Raw genomic sequence first — 18,071 nt, 5'->3', positions numbered from 1 at the left:
CCAATCCATCTGATTTTGAATATCTGTTCCAAGTATAGGTGATTAATACCATAAACCCTGACAACACTCTTCAGTAATTTGTGTCAGTTTTTGCTGATTTTCTTCTCTGCAATTCATCACACAGAATGCATAATGCCTATGGGAGGAAACAAATACATTCCTTGTTCATTGGCCCAAACCCCGAATATTGTGTGTAGATTGACCCCACCACATAGTTTTTCCTGTAGTGCATTCACATCTCATGGTGTTTGAATTTTGCAATTGTGTTCTGGAAAATTGTGCATCTATATGCTATGTTTTCGTGATATTTGATTCTTACTTTACTAGCAGATTCATTATCATAAATGTTGCACTGATATAAAGGTCATTAATTGCAGTTTTAGAACTGAGTAAAATTTAAAGTGATGCAATTTCTGATAATTACGTCCTTGGAGAAAAAGAAATCAAATATTTAGTATTCTGATTTTTGTAAAAGAACATTGTATTACAGGGGGTAATGGCTCCGAAACGTCTTATGTAACCTTGTTTTGAACTGTATTGTTTAGAAGCATTTCTAAAGCCTTCATATTCAGAGCTTGACTTCAGATACACATTTATGGCTATAACTACCAGGGTCGCAGGCATGGCAGCTGCTAATGCATCCCATATGTGACCACCTTCATTTTACAGGTGGGAACACATGAGTTGGTCTCCTATTGTTCTCCTTTTTCTTTCCCTTTACTTACTGCAGCATGTAACACATAAAGAAAATATTTTTTGTTTGGAGTAGAAAATTAACATATTCAGTAATAAATTAATATACTGTATGCCAGGGATGCCCAATCTGTGGTTCGCGGGTCCATGATCTGTGGCTCATGGCGTTACATTAGCACTAGGTGTAACAAACAGCCTTGAAAAGCAGGTGATTAGTCCTGGACAGAAGAGCAGATCTAGATGCTCGTAAACTGGCTTATGGGTTGGGGAGATAAAGTATAGTAAGCTGGGAAAGTATTATACTGCCAGCTAAAGCTCTGCTTGAAGTGGATGCAATAGTGTGATGGCACAGTGCCTGATGCAAGAATACCAAGTGTGGATGAGGTGGAAACCCTTGGATATAAAGTGCCTCTGGTGATATCTATGAGGATGTTTTGACTGTTACTGGTAATGAAGGCTCTGGATGTGGCTTGCAACCAAGGCAAGAAACTGAGGCGTAGCTAGGGGTTTGCTTTGGGGGGAGCAAAACAAAAAAAAATGCACTCCCTATAGGCCTCTATACAGTAAAATGCACTCTTCATAAGCAGACTCTATATAGTATAATGCTCTCCCCATAGGCCGACTCTATATAGTATAATGCACCCACCATCGGCATATTCTATTTACTGTAATGCACGCCCATATGCCACCATATAGTATAATGCATTCCTTATAGGCAGACTGTCACGATATGGTATGAAATATCATAAGTAGTTCTCTTGCTAGCCTGCGTGGGTTAAGCCCCCCTTCTTGGAGTGATGCTGCAACAGTTTGTAGCTTCAAATTCCTTCCCTTTCACTCAGCCAAGAGCTGCTTTGCCAATGTAGATGGGGGAGGAAGAGTTTATTACCTCTAGCTCAGAGAGCCTAAGTATTTACGACCGGCATTCTTGCAGTGGAAAGTGACAGGCTAGAACTGGATTCTAACTTTCCAGAAATGCATGGAAGTCCTTTGTCTTGTTTTGTTAAGATATTACACAACCCGTTTACGTAAAAAACACAAAAATATATATTCTTTACACCCCTCTGTGGATCTATTCACCACGTAAAACCTGAGCTTCCAACTCCGTCTGGTAAAGAAGTAAGGTTTTCTCTGTAAATATGTATCCCAGATAGGACATATTTGATCTCATTAGAATGCTCACGTTAATCCGAGATGAATTCTAGGTTTGTTATGACTCTGACATGTTTTGTAGTGAAGTTATAGAAATCAGAGAAAATAGATTAAAGTTTACCCAGAATGTAGAGAGAGGAGGGTCTGGATAAGCCAGCCTTTCTGTGATGTCACAGCCTTAAAGTTATAAGTTTGTGGCAGGCTCCCCAGCTCAGTCTTCTGCTTGATTTCTTCTTCTGGACTTCTTGTCTTCTCCTGAAGCCAGCAGCACGTCCAAATGAGCTGGGACGTATGGTTGCCTGCCATGCTTTGAACATGTGAGTGTTATCTTTTCTCCTTTATTCCCTTTATGTTATAATTACCCGTGTACATATTTGCAATTGTCTCATTTGTAACATCTTTATAAAATATTTTTGATAATGCACTGCCTAATTTTTATGGAATATAATATTTAATATTAGTCCGTTCTCCTGTTCTAAACCGTACCCTAAAGGTACCGTACCCTAAAGGTACCGTCACACTAGACGATATCGCTAGCGATCCGGACGTTGCAGCGTCGTCGCTAGCGATATCGTTCAGTGTGACAGGCAGCAGCGATCAGGCCCCTGCTGTGCTGTCGCTGGTCGGGGAAGAAAGTCCAGAACTTTATTTGGTCGCTGGACTCCCCGTAGACATCGCTGAATCGGCGTGTGTGACACCGATTCAGCAATGTCTTCACTGGTAACCAGGGTAAACATCGGGTAACTAAGCGCAGGGCCGCGCTTAGTAACCCGATGTTTACCCTGGTTACCATCCTAAAAGTAAAAAAAAACAAACACTACATACTTATCTACAGCCGTCTGTCCTCCAGCGCTGTGCTCTGCACTCCTCCTGTACTGGCTGTGAGCGTCGGTCAGCCGGAAAGCAGAGCGGTGACGTCACCGCTCTGCTTTCCGGCCGCTGTGCTCACACAGACAGTACAGGAGGAGTGCAGAGCACAGCGCTGGAGGACAGACGGCTGTAGGGTAAGTATGTAGTGTTTGTTTTTTTTACTTTTAGAATGGTAACCAGGGTAAACATCGGGTTACTAAGCGCGGCCCTGCGCTTAGTTACCCGATGTTTACCCTGGTTACCGGCATCGTTGGTCGCTGGAGAGCGGTCTGTGTGACAGCTCTCCAGCGACCAAACAGCGACGCTGCAGCGATCCGGATCGTTGTCGGTATCGCTGCAGCGTCGCTAAGTGTGACGGTACCTTAAGTCTTCTGAAGGGAAATACGCTACTGTTGTGTTGGGTTAGTTTCGGACCCGTTTAATCGAAGCTGGTGGCAGTGATACCGATAGTGTGCAGACTTTTGGGTGATGCTGAAGCGGCTGCGGGGTTGATAATTATTGTTCCTGCCTGAGTGGGAGTAGTTTATCGCGTCGCTGCAGCGCGCCCAATAGCCAGTACATAGCAGGCAGCCTTTCTGGAGACTAATTACCCAGGGTGCAGTACCTAATCTGACCTTAGAGTAAGGGGGGCGCCAGAGAGCTGCAAGTGTTAAGTGGAACTGTAAGCGGGATATACATAAATCCCTGCAGTTTGTGGTATATTGAAAGCAGTGGGATACCTAGAATAAGCCCCTGCTGTAAACTAAGAGGTCAATAGCCTTGTGTGTGTTTTCTCATCACATTGTTAGCAGTGGAGGGATAACTAAGATAAGCCCCCCTGCACATGTGATAGCCGTCTGTTGGCCCAAAGCCATCCCGACCCGTGACGTAGGGGTGACGGTCATGGTGTGAATTGTGACAAATTGGTGGCAGCGGTCAGGGGAATCCTGACATTTGGTGGCAAGGCGGTGGGATATTAGAGCATTAGTGATTTGGTTTGAGCAATCATTCCTCTCACTAAAAACTTGCCGAAAGTTCTTGTGTGGACTCTGCGCAAATAAGTTTGGAGAACGAACTCAGTGTTTTTTAGTTGTGAGACAATTGCGTTCTCTTCGTTTTTCTATCCTATCTTTTATTTGGCAACCATGGCTGCGAAAGGGGAAGCCTGGTACAACCAGCAGAAGAAGGACATTCTTGCTGGGATATGCATGTACCATGGCCTGAAACCCCAGGACAAGTCCAAGGCTCAAATGGTCGCTGACCTGGTGCAATTCGAAGCCGACCAAGCCAGGTCACAGAGCCCAGAGGCCGCAGAAGCCAGCACCAGCGAACATGGTGCTGCAGCAGAGGTCCAACCACTGAATGCTGGCCCTGTTAGCAATCCGGGCGAATTGGACCCCCACCTGCAGGCGGCCTTGAAAGAATTCCCCACTGACGACCATGAGGGACGTCGGCAGCTGATTCAGCAATACCGGCAGGAGGCCCAGCAAGCCGAGAGAGAGGCCCGAGCTGAGAGAGAGGCCCAGCGAGCTGAGCGGGAGGCTGGGAGAGCCGAGCGCCAAGCCCAGCGAGAACATGAACTGGAGATACTCCGGCAGGGGGGATGCCCTCCACCACCCAGAGACGTGAGCCCAGCAGCGCTCAGATACCTAAGCCCCGGCCCGATCACTTCCCTGTTATGGAGAAGGAAGGAGACTTGGAAACGTTTCTGCGGGCCTTTGAGAAAGCCTGCAGACAGTCCCGGCTGCCTACAGATGAATGGGCACGATACCTGACACCAGGGCTGAGAGGCAAAGCTCTGGAGGCGTTTGCTGCCCTCCCTCAAGATCAAGATGGTCACTATGAGGCCATCAAGCAGGCTCTGATAGCCAAGTACCAGCTTACACCTGAGGTGTACCGTAGAAAGTTCCGGACCCTCCAACGTGGCCCACACGACAGTTAAAGTGATGTGGTGCATGGACTGGGGACCCACTTTGACCAGTGGACCCAAGGACTGTCAGTGACCACCTTTGCACAGCTGCGAGACCTGATGATCAAAGACCAGTTCTTTCATCTTTGCCCAACTGAGGTGCGACAGTTCGTGATGGACAGAGAACCCAAAGACGTGACGAAAGCAGCGCAAATTGCCGATGCCTATGAGGCCAACCGTAGATCGGAAGTGCGGAAGCCAGTCACCACCAGCTGGAGAGGGGGTAAGCCTGCAACCAACACCAGTATCCCTGCCAGCCAACACACCAGAGGTCCTGGACCCGTGGCCAACAGCACCAGACCTACCATCGACCCTCGCAAGTGTTTCACCTGCCATCAGACTGGTCATATCAGTCCCTCCTGCCCAACCAAGCAGAAGAACACCCCAGCCAAGGCCCCAGGGCCTAATGCAGCAGTTCTTTTGGTGGGTGGTGTGGTTGGGAGGGTGTGTGACAACGTACAGCACGTCACTGTGGGAGGCCATGTTGCTACAGGCCTCAAGGACACCGGGGCTGAACGAACCCTCATCCGACCCGAACTGGCGGCCCCTGAAGAAATCATTCCGGGGAAAACCCTAACTGTCACTGGGATTGGGGGCATCAGCTGTCCCTTACCGATGGCCCGGGTTTTTATTGATTGGGGTGCCGGGAGCGGGGTGAAAGAAGTGGGGCTGTCTGATAATTTGCCCACTGATGTTTTGTTGGGGACTGATTTGGGGAGGATGGTTGCATACTACGTCCCTGACACCCCTCCCCAATCTACTAATGAGGGTAAAGTTAACCCTGATGATGATGATGATGATGTTGATGGGAAATCGCATGTGTTACCTGACCATGCTTTATCTTGTAATGATGCATCTAATAACCATTTTTTTCCTAGGATTGATGGTGAAAATGTTGTACCTGTGCCAGCTGACCCTGATAATGATTTTTCTGTGAAGGTTAATGTGTCCATAGGTACAGGCGTGCCCAGCCACGTCGCTCTGCGGAGTGAGACGGCTGAGGAACCCCTAACAGGGGCAAGTGTCGGTGCTACAGGAAATGGGGAGATGCATGGGATCCGTGAGGAAGGTGATGCCATGAAAGTGACCAGTGCCACCGAGGAAGGTAACTGGCCCATAAGTAGCACTGCCCCTGGAGTGTTGGGGGTGGATGGGGAGGTAGAGCCCATAGCAGCGCCGGCTGATGGGTCTGAAGAAACCCCCGGGGAGACAGCCTACGTAGCTGCTTTCACCCGCAGTCAGAGTGCCCGGAACGCAGATCACTGTCTGCCTTCCGGACCCTCCTCAGTCATCACTGTGACTGAACCAGAGGTGGACCCAGAGCAGGTCCAAGAGGGTTCCCGTGGGGAAGGGACCCTGACGTCGCTTCTGGCTTCCCCTGGCCAGGAGTTTCAGGCCGCTCTGCACACAGATGCGAGCCTAGAGAGTTTGAGACAACTCGCCGGGACGCGCTTCTCCGAGACTGATAAGGAGAAGGTGTTCTGGGAACAAGGAAGGTTGTACCGGGAGACAGTACCCGGAGAATCACAAAAGGAGTGGTTGAGGGAAAGACAGCTGGTCATCCCGCAGCAATTCCGGGGTGAGTTGTTGCAGATTGCCCATGAGATCCCGCTAGCTGGACACTTGGGGATCAGCAAAACTAAGGCCCGGCTGTCTCAACACTTCTATTGGCCTAAGATGGGGACAGATGTGTCGAACTACTGCCGCTCCTGTATCACTTGTCAAAGAGTGGAGAAGGCGGGGCCTGCTCTTAAGGCTCCCCTGATCCCTTTGCCAGTGATAGAGGAGCCTTTCCAGAGGATCGCGGTGGACATTGTGGGGCCGCTGGCTGTCCCCAGCAGCTCTGGAAAGCAATACATCCTTACTGTGGTAGACTACGCTACCCGGTACCCAGAGGCAGTAGCTCTGTCGTGAACTAGGGCAGATAAGGTGGCGGATGCCCTGTTGGCCATCTTTTCACGTGTAGGGTTTCCCAGGGAAATGCTTACTGATTAAGGGACCCAATTTATGTCTCGCCTAATGGAGGCTCTCTGTAAGAGAATGCAGGTGAAGCACCTGGTATTGAGTGCGTATCACCCACAGACCAATGGCTTGTGTGAACGCTTCAATGGTACCCTCAAACAGATGCTACGCATGCTGGTTGAGACTCAAGGGTGTGACTGGGACCGGTACCTCCCACACCTGCTGTTCGCTTACCGAGAGGTTCCGCAGGCCTCGACGGGGTTCTCCCCCTTCGAGCTCCTGTACGGCAGGCGAGTCCGGGGACCCCTTGGGTTGGTAAGAGAATCCTGGGAAGAGGAGCCAAACCCTTCTGAAGTGTCCATAGTGGAGTATTTCATGCGCTTCCGTGACAAGATGCAGACCTTGACACAGTTGGTGCATGACAACATGACGCAGGCTCAGGCTGATCAGAAGCACTGGTATGACCAGAACGCCCGGGAGCGGACCTACCACGTGGGTCAAAAGGTGTGGGTGCTGGTCCCCGTACCAACGGATAAGCTTCAGGCAGCCTGGGAGGGCCCGTACGTCGTCCACCAACAGCTCAACCCGGTCACTTACGTGGTCACGCTTGACCACGCTCGGGGTAGGCGAAAGGCCTTTCACGTCAACATGATGAAGGCTCATCACGAACGTGAACCTTTCGTCCTACCGGTCTGCAGCTTGACCGAAGACGGTGAGGAAGACACCCTCCTGGACATGCTGGCCCAAGCCAAGGCCAATGGGTCCATCGAGGACGTGGAGGTAAGCGCCTCGTTAACTGAACCCCAGCGGTTGCAGTTGCCCACCACATTGGAACCCTTCCGGGCCGTGTTCTCCAACCGACCTGGGAGGACTGAGTTAGCCGTCCACGAGGTGGATACCAGGAATCACGCCCCACTACGGCGAACACCCTATCGAATCTCTGACCAGGTGCAGCAGATTATGCGCCAAGAGATCGATGAGATGTTACAACTGGGGGTGATTCGACGGTCAAAGAGCGCGTGGGCATCACCTGTAGTTCTCGTGCCAAAGAAGGACCGGACCACCCGGTTCTGCGTGGACTACAGGGGGCTCAACGCCATCACAGCCTCCGACGCGCACCCAATGCCGCGCATCGAGGAGCTGCTGGATAAGTTAGCTGGCGCAGATTACCTAACAATAATGGATCTGAGTCGAGGATACTGGCAGATTCCCCTGAGCCCCGAGGCTGGTCAATCTCCTGCTTCAGGGACTGGAGAAGTACGCAGTGGCGTACTTGGATGACATTGCCATCTTCAGTTTCTCCTGGGAGGAACACCTGCAGCATCTCGAGGAGGTGCTCAGGCGAATTCACTAAGCAGGACTGACTATCAAGCCCGGAAAGTGCCAGATGGGCATGAGGGAGGTTCACTACCTGGGGCACCGGGTAGGCGGGAACACCCTGAAGCCAGAGCCTGACAAAGTGGGAGTGATCGTGAACTGGCCCACTCCCGTGACCAAGAAACAGGTGATGTCCTTCTTGGGCACTGCAGGGTACTATAGGCGCTTCGTACAGCACTATAGTAGCCTGGCAAAACCTTTGACGGACCTCACCAGGAAGAAGCTACCCCACATCATCAACTGGACAGATGGCTGTGAGGGGGCCTTCCAGGCGTTGAAAACCGCACTGTGCAACGCCCCTGTGTTGAAAGCAGTCGACAGCAGTCGACCGTTCTTGGTGCAGACCGACGCCAGCGAGTTTGGCCTTGGTGCTGTGCTCAGCCAGGTTGACTCGGAGGACCAAGAGCACCCCGTGTTATACCTGAGCCGGAAGCTTTTGCCGAGGGAAGTGGCCTACTCCACCATCGAGAAGGAGTGCCTGGCCATAGTCTGGGCCCTGCAGCGCTTGCAGCCCTACTTGTACGGTCGCCCCTTCACTGTGGTTACCGACCACAACCCTCTGCGCTGGCTAAACGCCATGTGTGGAACCAACGGCAGGTTGCTACGCTGGAGCCTTGCCCTTCAGCAGTTTGACTTCACCATTGAACACAAAACGGGCAAAGAGCATGGGAATGCAGATGGACTCTCCCGCCAGGGTGAACCTACTGAGGTGCCCATGGAGGCATACCGTGGGGTACTGCCTCCCTAGCGCACACAAAAAAAGGGAGGTGTCACGATATGGTATGAAATATCATAAGTAGTTCTCTTGCTAGCCTGCGTGGGCTAAGCCCCCCTTCTTGGAGTGATGCTGCAACAGTTTGTAACTTCAAATTCCTTCCCTTTCACTCAGCCAAGAGCTGCTTTGCCAATGTAGATGGGGGAGGAAGAGTTTATTACCTCTAGCTCAGAGAGCCTAAGTATTTACGACCGGCATTCTTGCAGTGGAAAGTGACAGGCTAGAACTGGATTCTAACTTTCCAGAAATGCATGGAAGTCCTTTGTCTTGTTTTGTTAAGATATTACACAACCCGTTTACGTAAAAAACACGAAAATATATATTCTTTACACCCCTCGGTGGATCTATTCACCACGTAAAACCTGAGCTTCTAACTCCGTCTGGTAAGGAAGTAGGGTTTTCTCTGTAAATATGTATCCCAGATAGGACATATTTGATCTCATTAGAATGCTCACGTTAATCCGAGATGAATGCTAGGTTTTTTATGACTCTGACATGTTTTGTAGTGAAGTTATAGAAATCAGAGAAAATAGATTAAAGTTTACCCAGAATGTAGAGAGAGGAGGGTCTGGATAAGCCAGCCTTTCTGTGATGTCACAGCCTTAAAGTTATAAGTTTGTGGCAGGCTCCCCAGCTCAGTCTTCTGCTTGATTTCTTCTTCTGGACTTCTTGTCTTCTCCTGAAGCCAGCAGCACGTCCAAATGAGCTGGGATGTATGGTTGCCTGCCATGCTTTGAACATGTGAGTGTTATCTTTTCTCCTTTATTCCCTTTATGTTATAATTACCCGTGTACATATTTGCAATTGTCTCATTTGTAACATCTTTATAAAATATTTTTGATAAAGCACTGCCTAATTTTTATGGAATATAATATTTAATATTAGTCCGTTCTCCTGTTCTAAACCGTACCCTAAGTCTTCTGAAGGGAAATACGCTACTGTTGTGTTGGGTTAGCTTCGGACCCGTTTAATCGAAGCTGGTGGCAGTGATACCGATAGTGTGCAGACTTTTGGGTGATGCTGAAGCGGCTGCGGGGTTGATAATTATTGTTCCTGCCTGAGTGGGAGTAGTTTATCGCGTCGCTGCAGCGTGCCCAATAGCCAGTACATAGCAGGCAGCCTTTCTGGAGACTAATTACCCAGGGTGCAGTACCTAATCTGACCTGAGAGTAAGGGGGCGACAGAGAGCTGCAAGTGTTAAGTGGAACTGTAAGCGGGATATACATAAATCCCTGCAGTTTGTGGTATATTGAAAGCAGTGGGATACCTAGAATAAGCCCCTGCTGTAAACTAAGAGGTCAATAGCCTTGTGTGTGTTTTCTCATCACATTGTTAGCAGTGGGGGGATAACTAAGATAAGCCCCCCTTCACATGTGATAGCTGTCTGTTGGCCCAAAGCCACCCCGACCCGTAACATAGGGGTCACGGTCACGGTGTGAATTGTGACAAATTGGTGGCAGCGGTCAGGGGAATCCTGACACAGACTATATATTATCATGCAGTCCCAATAGGCAGACTCTATATAGTATAATGCACTCCCCATAAGCAGACCCTACATAGTATAATGCACTCCCCATAGGCAGGCTATATACAGTATAATGAACTCTCCATAAAATATAAATACAATACTCACCTCTCCTTCTTGTTCCCCTACTGCTCTAAGCACCCGCTCATCTCAGGACAGCGGGCATCAAGTAATGACACCGTCGCTAGCGCTATCAGTGTCTGTGCTAGGGATGTCAGATGCAATCATGGGAGAAGGAGCATGACGCTCCCTGTTTGATTAGTGCTTTCAAGTGTATCGGTTTCCAGCTGATACAGTTGAACTTTCAATAGCGGGCGGGTAGCACAATCCTGGCACTGGGCCCCCACTCCTGCTCAAGGGCCCCATAGTGGCCTGGTGGCGGTGCTTGGAGATAAACACTGCGACAGAGCAGGGCGACTAACTATATGGGCACGTTGCACATGCCTATTCAGTTGACAGTAGTGTAGCTACCAATGGACCTATTACAGTGCAGGGCCCTTTGCCCCCTGGTAGCTATGCTACTGGTAAGAAAGGTTGGGGATCCCTGAATGTGTGCAGTCATTTACTAAGAATAATGAAGTAGAGTTTACCTATGAACTTACTTAAAGGGAACCTGTGAGGTCCATTAATGTGATTACCCTGCAGATATAGGCTTAATCTGCAGGTTAATGCCATTGTGAAGGTGTCTGTCCTCATTACTGAAAGTATTTGACCTTGGAGGAAATTAATTTTTTCTCCCAGGAGCCGCCAGCTTTCAGTCATGCAGGTGTGTCCAGAGCAATTACACTTGCCACTGACAGCACTGAGCACCGCGGCGGTAAGCAAATCTCGGCAGTGATTGACAGCTCGCTCTGCACTGCTGTGTTCCTGAGCCAGCTGTCAGTGCCGGGATGTGCTTACAGTGCTGTGAGCAGTGACTGTAATTGCTACAGACATACGTGAATGACTGTAATCTCCAGGTGGAGAGAAAGTTTATTTTCTATCAGGTGCTGCATTTTCAGTTCAGTGGCCGGGAGTCTTCATAATGTTATTATTCTGCAGACTAGCCCTATATCTGCAGGTTAATAGCATTATAGGGCATTACGAGTTCCATAACAGTACCTCTGACTGGAATTCCCATTTATCACCTATCCACAGGATGAGTGATAACTTCTGGATCCGTAGAGGTGGGATTACTTAGGAGAGTAGAGGTCTATTAACTGAGACCCAAAGAACCCAACTGATTACCAGAAGCGGGCACCTTTTTTATTGTTAGAATGGAACAGCAGTGCGCATGCTCGACTGTCGCTCCCTTCATCCTCTAAGGGACTGCCGCCATGCTGTACTCCTCATTCTGGGCAGTCGCATAAGAAGTGAATGAGTGGCAGACTTGCCTGCAAAATTCAGCTCTATTTTGGCAGGGATAAAAGTACTATGCCATCTCCGTGTGCGGTTCAACCATTACTGCAAAGCAACATGCCCGCTGCCTTGGGGTCATCCTTGATTCTGACCTTTCATTCACCCCCCACATCCGATCACTGGCTCGCTCTTCTTACCTGCATCTCAAAAACATTTCTAGAATTCGCCCTTTTCTTACTTTCGACTCTGCAAAAACTCTTACTGTTTCACTTATTCATTCTCGTCTGGACTATTGTAACTCTCTACTAATCGGCCTCCCTCTTACCAAACTTTCCCCGCTCCAATCTGTCCTGAATGCTGCTGCCAGGATCATATTCCTCACCAACCGTTACACTGATGCCTCTACCTTGTGCCAGTCATTACACTGGCTACCCATCCACTCCAGAATCCAGTACAAAACTACTACCCTCATCCACAAAGCACTCCATGGCTCAGCACCACCCTACATCTCCTCCCTGGTATCAGTCTACCACCCTACCCGTGCCCTCCGCTCCGCTAATGACCTCAGGTTAGCATCCTCAATAATCAGAACCTCCCACTCCCGTCTCCAAGACTTTACACGTGCTGCGCCGATTCTTTGGAATGCACTACCTAGGTTAATACGATTAATCCCCAATCCCCACAGTTTTAAGCGAACGCTAAAAACTGATTTGTTCAGACTGGCCTACCGCCTCAATGCATTAAAGGGAACCTGTCACCTGAATTTGGCGGGACTGGTTTTGGGTCATATGGGCGGAGTTTTTGGGTTTTTGATTCACCCTTTCCTTACCCGCTGGCTGCATGCTGGCTGCAATATTGGATTGAAGTTCATTCTCTGTCCTCCATAGTACACGCCTGCACAAGGCAAGATTGCTTTGCGCAGGCGTGTACTATGGAGGACAGAGAATGAACTTTAATCCAATATTGCAGCCAGCATGCAGCCAGCGGGTAAGGAAAGGGTGAATCAAACACCCGAAAACTCCGCCCATATGACCCAAAACCAGTCCCACCAAATTCAGGTGACAGAGTCCCTTTAACCTAACTATCCCTGTGTCGCCTATTTATAAAAAAAACAAAAACAAAAAACAATCAGGTTCCTCGCATCATGTTCTCATTCACTTTATGCAGTTAATAGCCCACTGTGTCTGTACTGCTACATACTTAGGCAGTTAACTGGTTCATGGAGCTTTACATGAACACCCGAGCCTTACACTATGGCTGGTCCGAATAACTAAAGCAATTGTTACCATCCACCTCTCGTGTCTCCCCTTTTCCTCATAGTTTGTAAGCTTGCGAGCAGGGCCCTCATTCCTCCTGGTATCTGTTTTGAACTGTATTTCTGTTATGCTGTAATGTCTATTGTCTGTACAAGTCCCCTCTATAATTTGTAAAGCGCTGCGGAATATGTTGGCGCTATATAAATAAAAATTATTATTATTATTATTTTTATTACTATGTTCAGTCAATCGATGGGCATTTCCAGTAGTTGGACTCACACTGTTCTAGAGCCTATCAACAATCTGGGGAATAGGTTATGACAACTACCTACTGAATATCCCTTTAAATATTCCCTGTTATGTTATATAGTGTGTTTTCTTTCCATATTAGATTGAGAAACAAAAGTAAACTTGCGCCCCCAACTGAAAATGGGAAAATACACAAAATTATTGCTAATCTGCCAAAATGTTTACAATCCTTTGCCCCTTCAAACAGTCACAGAAGAGCTGTGCCTGTAACGAGGTGCTTGTGTTTCCCCCATGGTAAAAACACCCCTGGAGACACAGTTTTAACTATCATTTGGACAGTTTTAGTGACAATCACTGTAGATAAATGGACAGAATTATTATAGATATCATCAATAGAGTGGTTTGCCAGGATTTGATAAACATGGCTATTTATTCTCGAAACTGTGTCCACAACGTTCCTCTGGTTGTCTGTGGTTTTGCAGATCAAACGTTTCCACTTCAGTAGAGCTGAGCTGCAGTATCAGTAAAATAACGTATACACACATTTTCTTGAAGAAATAAGCTATTTTTTTGGGAGGAGAATTCAGTGAAACATGCGGCTATCTCTAGCAGACAAAGAATGAAAAAGAGCGGTGGCGCTCACCCATGATCACTGCATTCAACGGAACATCTCAAATGCCTGTCCAGTGAATTGATGATTACTTGTAAGATGGGGATAACCCTTTAACTATACCCTGTCAAGATATATTGGACAGAAAGCTGTAACTGAACATTACAGTCGAAGGGAGCGACAGCTGCAGATATCTAGTGATCAGTAATTGGCAGTTAAATATCTGATTTATTTATTTATTTTCTAAAAATTAGGTTGAAAAGAATTTGATAACAACTGAAGATACATTAGAAGTGATACGTGGATTAATTATTGTGTTATTGTATGGTTGTTACATGCACCATATCTTTTCTTTTGACACTTGGAGAAGAAATATTAATCAGTTTTCGCAATAAAATACCATGATCACCTATCCACAATTTTTTTCCTAACTGTCTTTATTCAGTTTGTTTCCAGACTTTTTTCCTCTTTTTTATCTATTGTTCATTTAAAAAAAAAAACCTACTTCTACCTGGACTCAAGATTCAAGATTCAAAGAAGCTTTATTGGCAGGACTAAATACACATCAGTTTTGCCAAAGCAAGTGTATAGAGGCAATAGGGATAGGGACTGTGGGGATGTTGGGTAGGAGCTGTGGGGGAGGTGGATGGGGCAGATCCAGGTTGGGGGCTATAGTCCATGGCATAGGGGAGGTGGATGGGGCAGATCCAGGTTGGGGGCTATAGTCCATGGCATAGGGGAGGTGGATAGGGCAGGTTCAGGTTGGGGGCTATAGTCCATGGCATAGGGGAGGTGGATGGGGCAGGTCCAGGTTGGGGGCTATAGTCCATGGCATAGGGGAGGTGGATGGGGCAGGTCCATTGTGGGGGCTATAGTCCATGGCATAGGGGAGGTGGATGGGGCAGGTCCAGGTTGGGGGCTATAGTCCATGGCATCATAGTTCTCTTTCTCGCAGTCTATGACATTCGCTCACATACCGCGCTGCTATCTCCACCGCTCTCTCTTCTTCTCCCAGCAGGATATATGTTTTCTCTTCCTCCTTCATGGTGATGAAGTCTGGGAAGAGATGTGAGAGTCTCCTGAAGTGAGTGTCCCTCACTGCTGAGTATTTGGAGCAGTGTAGCAGGAAGTGGGTTTCGTCCTCTATGGCCTCCTGATCACAGTGTTGGCACAGTCTTTCCTCCCTGGGCTTGTAGCTCTGCCTGTGTCTGCCACATTCGATGGCCAGACTGTGGGCACTGAGTCTATATCGGCTCAGGATCTGGCGGTCTCTGGGGTCCGGGAGTTTCTCCAGATATGGGGCCAGTCTGTAGTCTCTCTGTAGGCTCCGGTACATGGTCAGTTTCTGTGAGCTGATGATATAATTCTTCCAGTCACTGACATACCTCTCCTGGCCTTCATCTGCCATCTTCCTAATTCCGGCTTTTGTCAGGTTGTTGTGATTGGTGTTCTGCTCCGGTTGGGTTTGGCTGGGCTGTTCCGGGGGTTCTGGTTTTTCTGTTTCACCTTCGTGTATCAGGGCTTTATGGTGATGGGAGCTTGGATTGCTCCTATGCAGGTGAGCCCGGAATGACAGCGCCCTCTTTAGAACTGTTAGGTGTAGAGGGAATCTGCCCAGCTCGGCCCGACAAGCACTGTTGGAGGTGCTCCGATGGACCTGGAGAAGGTGCTTGCAGAATTCCAGGTGGAATATTTCTGTTGGACTGGAGTCCCACTTTGACCAGTCTGGGTAGGTGTGAGGACCCCAGACTTCGCTGCCATACAGACTCTATGAATTTATTGTGGTGTTTCCCTGTTTAGTACTTTGAGTGCACCAGGGTGTATCCTTTGTGTCCTGTTTTTAACTTCACCATTTGAAACTGTTTTTGTTGCCATCATTCTCATAAATATTCATCTGTTAAAGTTTTGCAGATAATTTTGGCAAAAATTCTTCCTGGATATTTTTCTGTGAAGAAGACACATCAGTGAGCCTTAGAAATCTTCTAGAAACACTGCAGAGATTCGACAACTCTCAGGTATGATGACTAAAATCAGTGTTTATTACAAATTTTCAATCAAATATCAGTGCAACCAAGGAAAAAATACATCTAGGAGATATCAGCAGAAACCAATCCAAAGTTAAATTTAAGACACCCTGTAGAGCAAAGTAGAAATTATTATCACAAATCCAGTCCCAAAACCACCTCCAGTCCCCGCAATGTAGACCCTTCTCAACCAAGAATATACTATAATGAAATAACATCACAAACATAAATCGGTGAAACAGGATATATGTATTATAGTGGGTTAATATATGTGAAAGGCAGGACTGCATGGTAGCATTGATGTCTATGGCTATTTTTCCTCTCGTATGAATTGAGGAGTACAGTAATTCAAGCAAACAAATGAATAAATGAAAGGTAGGACCACCAGACCTGTAAGAACATTTCATTTGTATTGATATATACCTTCATTCTATGTAGTCGGGATATCTCCCGCGATCATTCAGGCAGAATTGGGTGCTCCGAAAATCTCCAGTATCATGGATTGCCTGATCAAGTTAAAGTACAAAAAGTATTTTCTTATGCGCCCCTATGGCGCAAAATAGGATATGTAAGTGAGCAATTTGGGAATAGTTTAATATTCTTAGGCATGTCTTCTTAATTGAAATGATTTGAGACTATCTGTGGAAGAAATGACTTCTGAAAATGTAGTATGCTCGGTTATAAAAAAAAAGTAAGCAGTTCATCTTGTTCCCTCATGAGAGAGGTGAACCTTGTCGTGTTCAGCATTTACAGGCACAGCACTATGTAGGCTTGTCTGAATCCACAGACTTCTCTTAATTCTCCTAGGATTGGATTAGAGACTTGCTTCATGTGCAGAATTCAATATGGATCTATCAATGATTCATCTAGTTTTTTGGATTATCCAAGAAGCCTTGTAGCTGCACTGTTTCCCTTAAATTAGCTCTTAAAAGGCTTTTACAATCTTCATTTATTTTGTAACTTAAATGTTATTCCCTTAATGAAAATGTCATGAAACACTTGGTATACGAATGTGTAATGTGACTAACATAAGGGTCTGTTCACTTGTGTTTTTCTAGTATTTTTGATGACAAGACATTGGGCAGCCTGCAGATTTATTCTTGACATCAGAAATACCAGAATCCCAAAAAATCCAGTTGTAAATTAATGGGAAGCTCAGAATTATTGGACACCAATTAGGGTCCTCTGTTGTGATTACAATTTATCTTTTTTCCTTACTTTTGATGCTTTTAAAATGAAGTACGGTGACTTTGCGGATAGTTTTGTTCAAGTCTCGTACAGTTTTGTGTCTGAACACGTATGCATCCCAACGGTAACAGACTACAAACAAACCCTCTGTAGTCGGGTCTTGAAGTTATACTTTTTCATCTGTTGCCTACTTCTTGCTAAGGCCTCTTTCACACTTCCGTCTTTTTGAACACGTTGCAATGCGTCGTTCTGTGCAAAAAACGCATCCTGCAAAGTTGCCCGCAGGATGCGTTTTTTGCACATAGACTTGTATAACCGACGCATGACGACGTATGGACACACGTTCCATACGTTGTGCACTGGATGCATCGGTAATTGGTGGACCCTCGTCACAAAAACCGTTCAATGTAACGTTTTTTTTTTTTTTTTGTGAGGGGTCCGGCATTTTCGATTGAGCATGCGCGGCCGAAAGTCCGCCCCCTCCTCCCCGGACTGCAGAATGGGCAGTGGATGCGTCCATCCGCTGCCAACGTCGTGCAAAGAATTCACAACGTCCGTCGATACGTCATCCCGACGGAAATGTGAAAGAGGCCTAACCTACTGCCTTAATGATGGCTAGATGTAGGGGGGAGTGTTACTGCAGGATCAAGCTACACAAGGCTTTTTGTAGACTCTAAAGGTACCGTCACACTTAACGATATCGTTAACGATATCGTTGCTTTTTGTGACGTAGCAACGATATCATTAAGGAAATCGTTATGTGTGACAGCGACCAACGATCAGGCCCCTGCTGGGAGATCGTTGGTCGCTGAAGAAAGTCCAGAACTTTATTTCGTCGCTGGATCTCCCGCTGACATCGCTGGATCGGCGTGTGTGACACCGATCCAGCGATGTCTTCACTGGTAACCAGGGTAAACATCGGGTAACTAAGCACAGGGCCGCGCTTAGTAACCCGATGTTTACCCTGGTTACCAGCGTAAAAGTAAAAAAAAAAAACACTTCATACTTACCTACCGCTGTCTGTCCCCGACGCTCTGCTTCTCTGCACTCCTCCTGCACTGGCTGTGAGCACAGCGTCCGGAAAGCAGAGCGGTGACGTCACCG

The 18,071-nt window shown here is 47.4% G+C and overlaps 1 protein-coding gene across 1 annotated transcript in view; it reads left to right on the top strand.

Annotated features, from left to right (window-relative positions):
* Positions 1–18,071, top strand: part of B3GLCT (beta 3-glucosyltransferase) — a 715,243-nt gene that overhangs the window by 439,168 nt on the left and 258,004 nt on the right. The window contains exon 6 of the mRNA XM_069759003.1: positions 15,659–15,770. Within this exon, the coding sequence (XP_069615104.1) occupies positions 15,659–15,770 (112 nt within the window). The remainder of the gene's footprint in view (positions 1–15,658; positions 15,771–18,071) is intronic.

The sequence above is a fragment of the Ranitomeya imitator genome, chromosome 3 (genome assembly GCF_032444005.1).
Source record: "Ranitomeya imitator isolate aRanImi1 chromosome 3, aRanImi1.pri, whole genome shotgun sequence".
In the NCBI taxonomy this organism is placed as follows: Eukaryota; Metazoa; Chordata; class Amphibia; order Anura; family Dendrobatidae; genus Ranitomeya; species Ranitomeya imitator.
The sequence above is the reverse complement of the archived record's forward strand: the minus strand, read 5'-3'. Positions and strand labels throughout refer to the sequence as shown.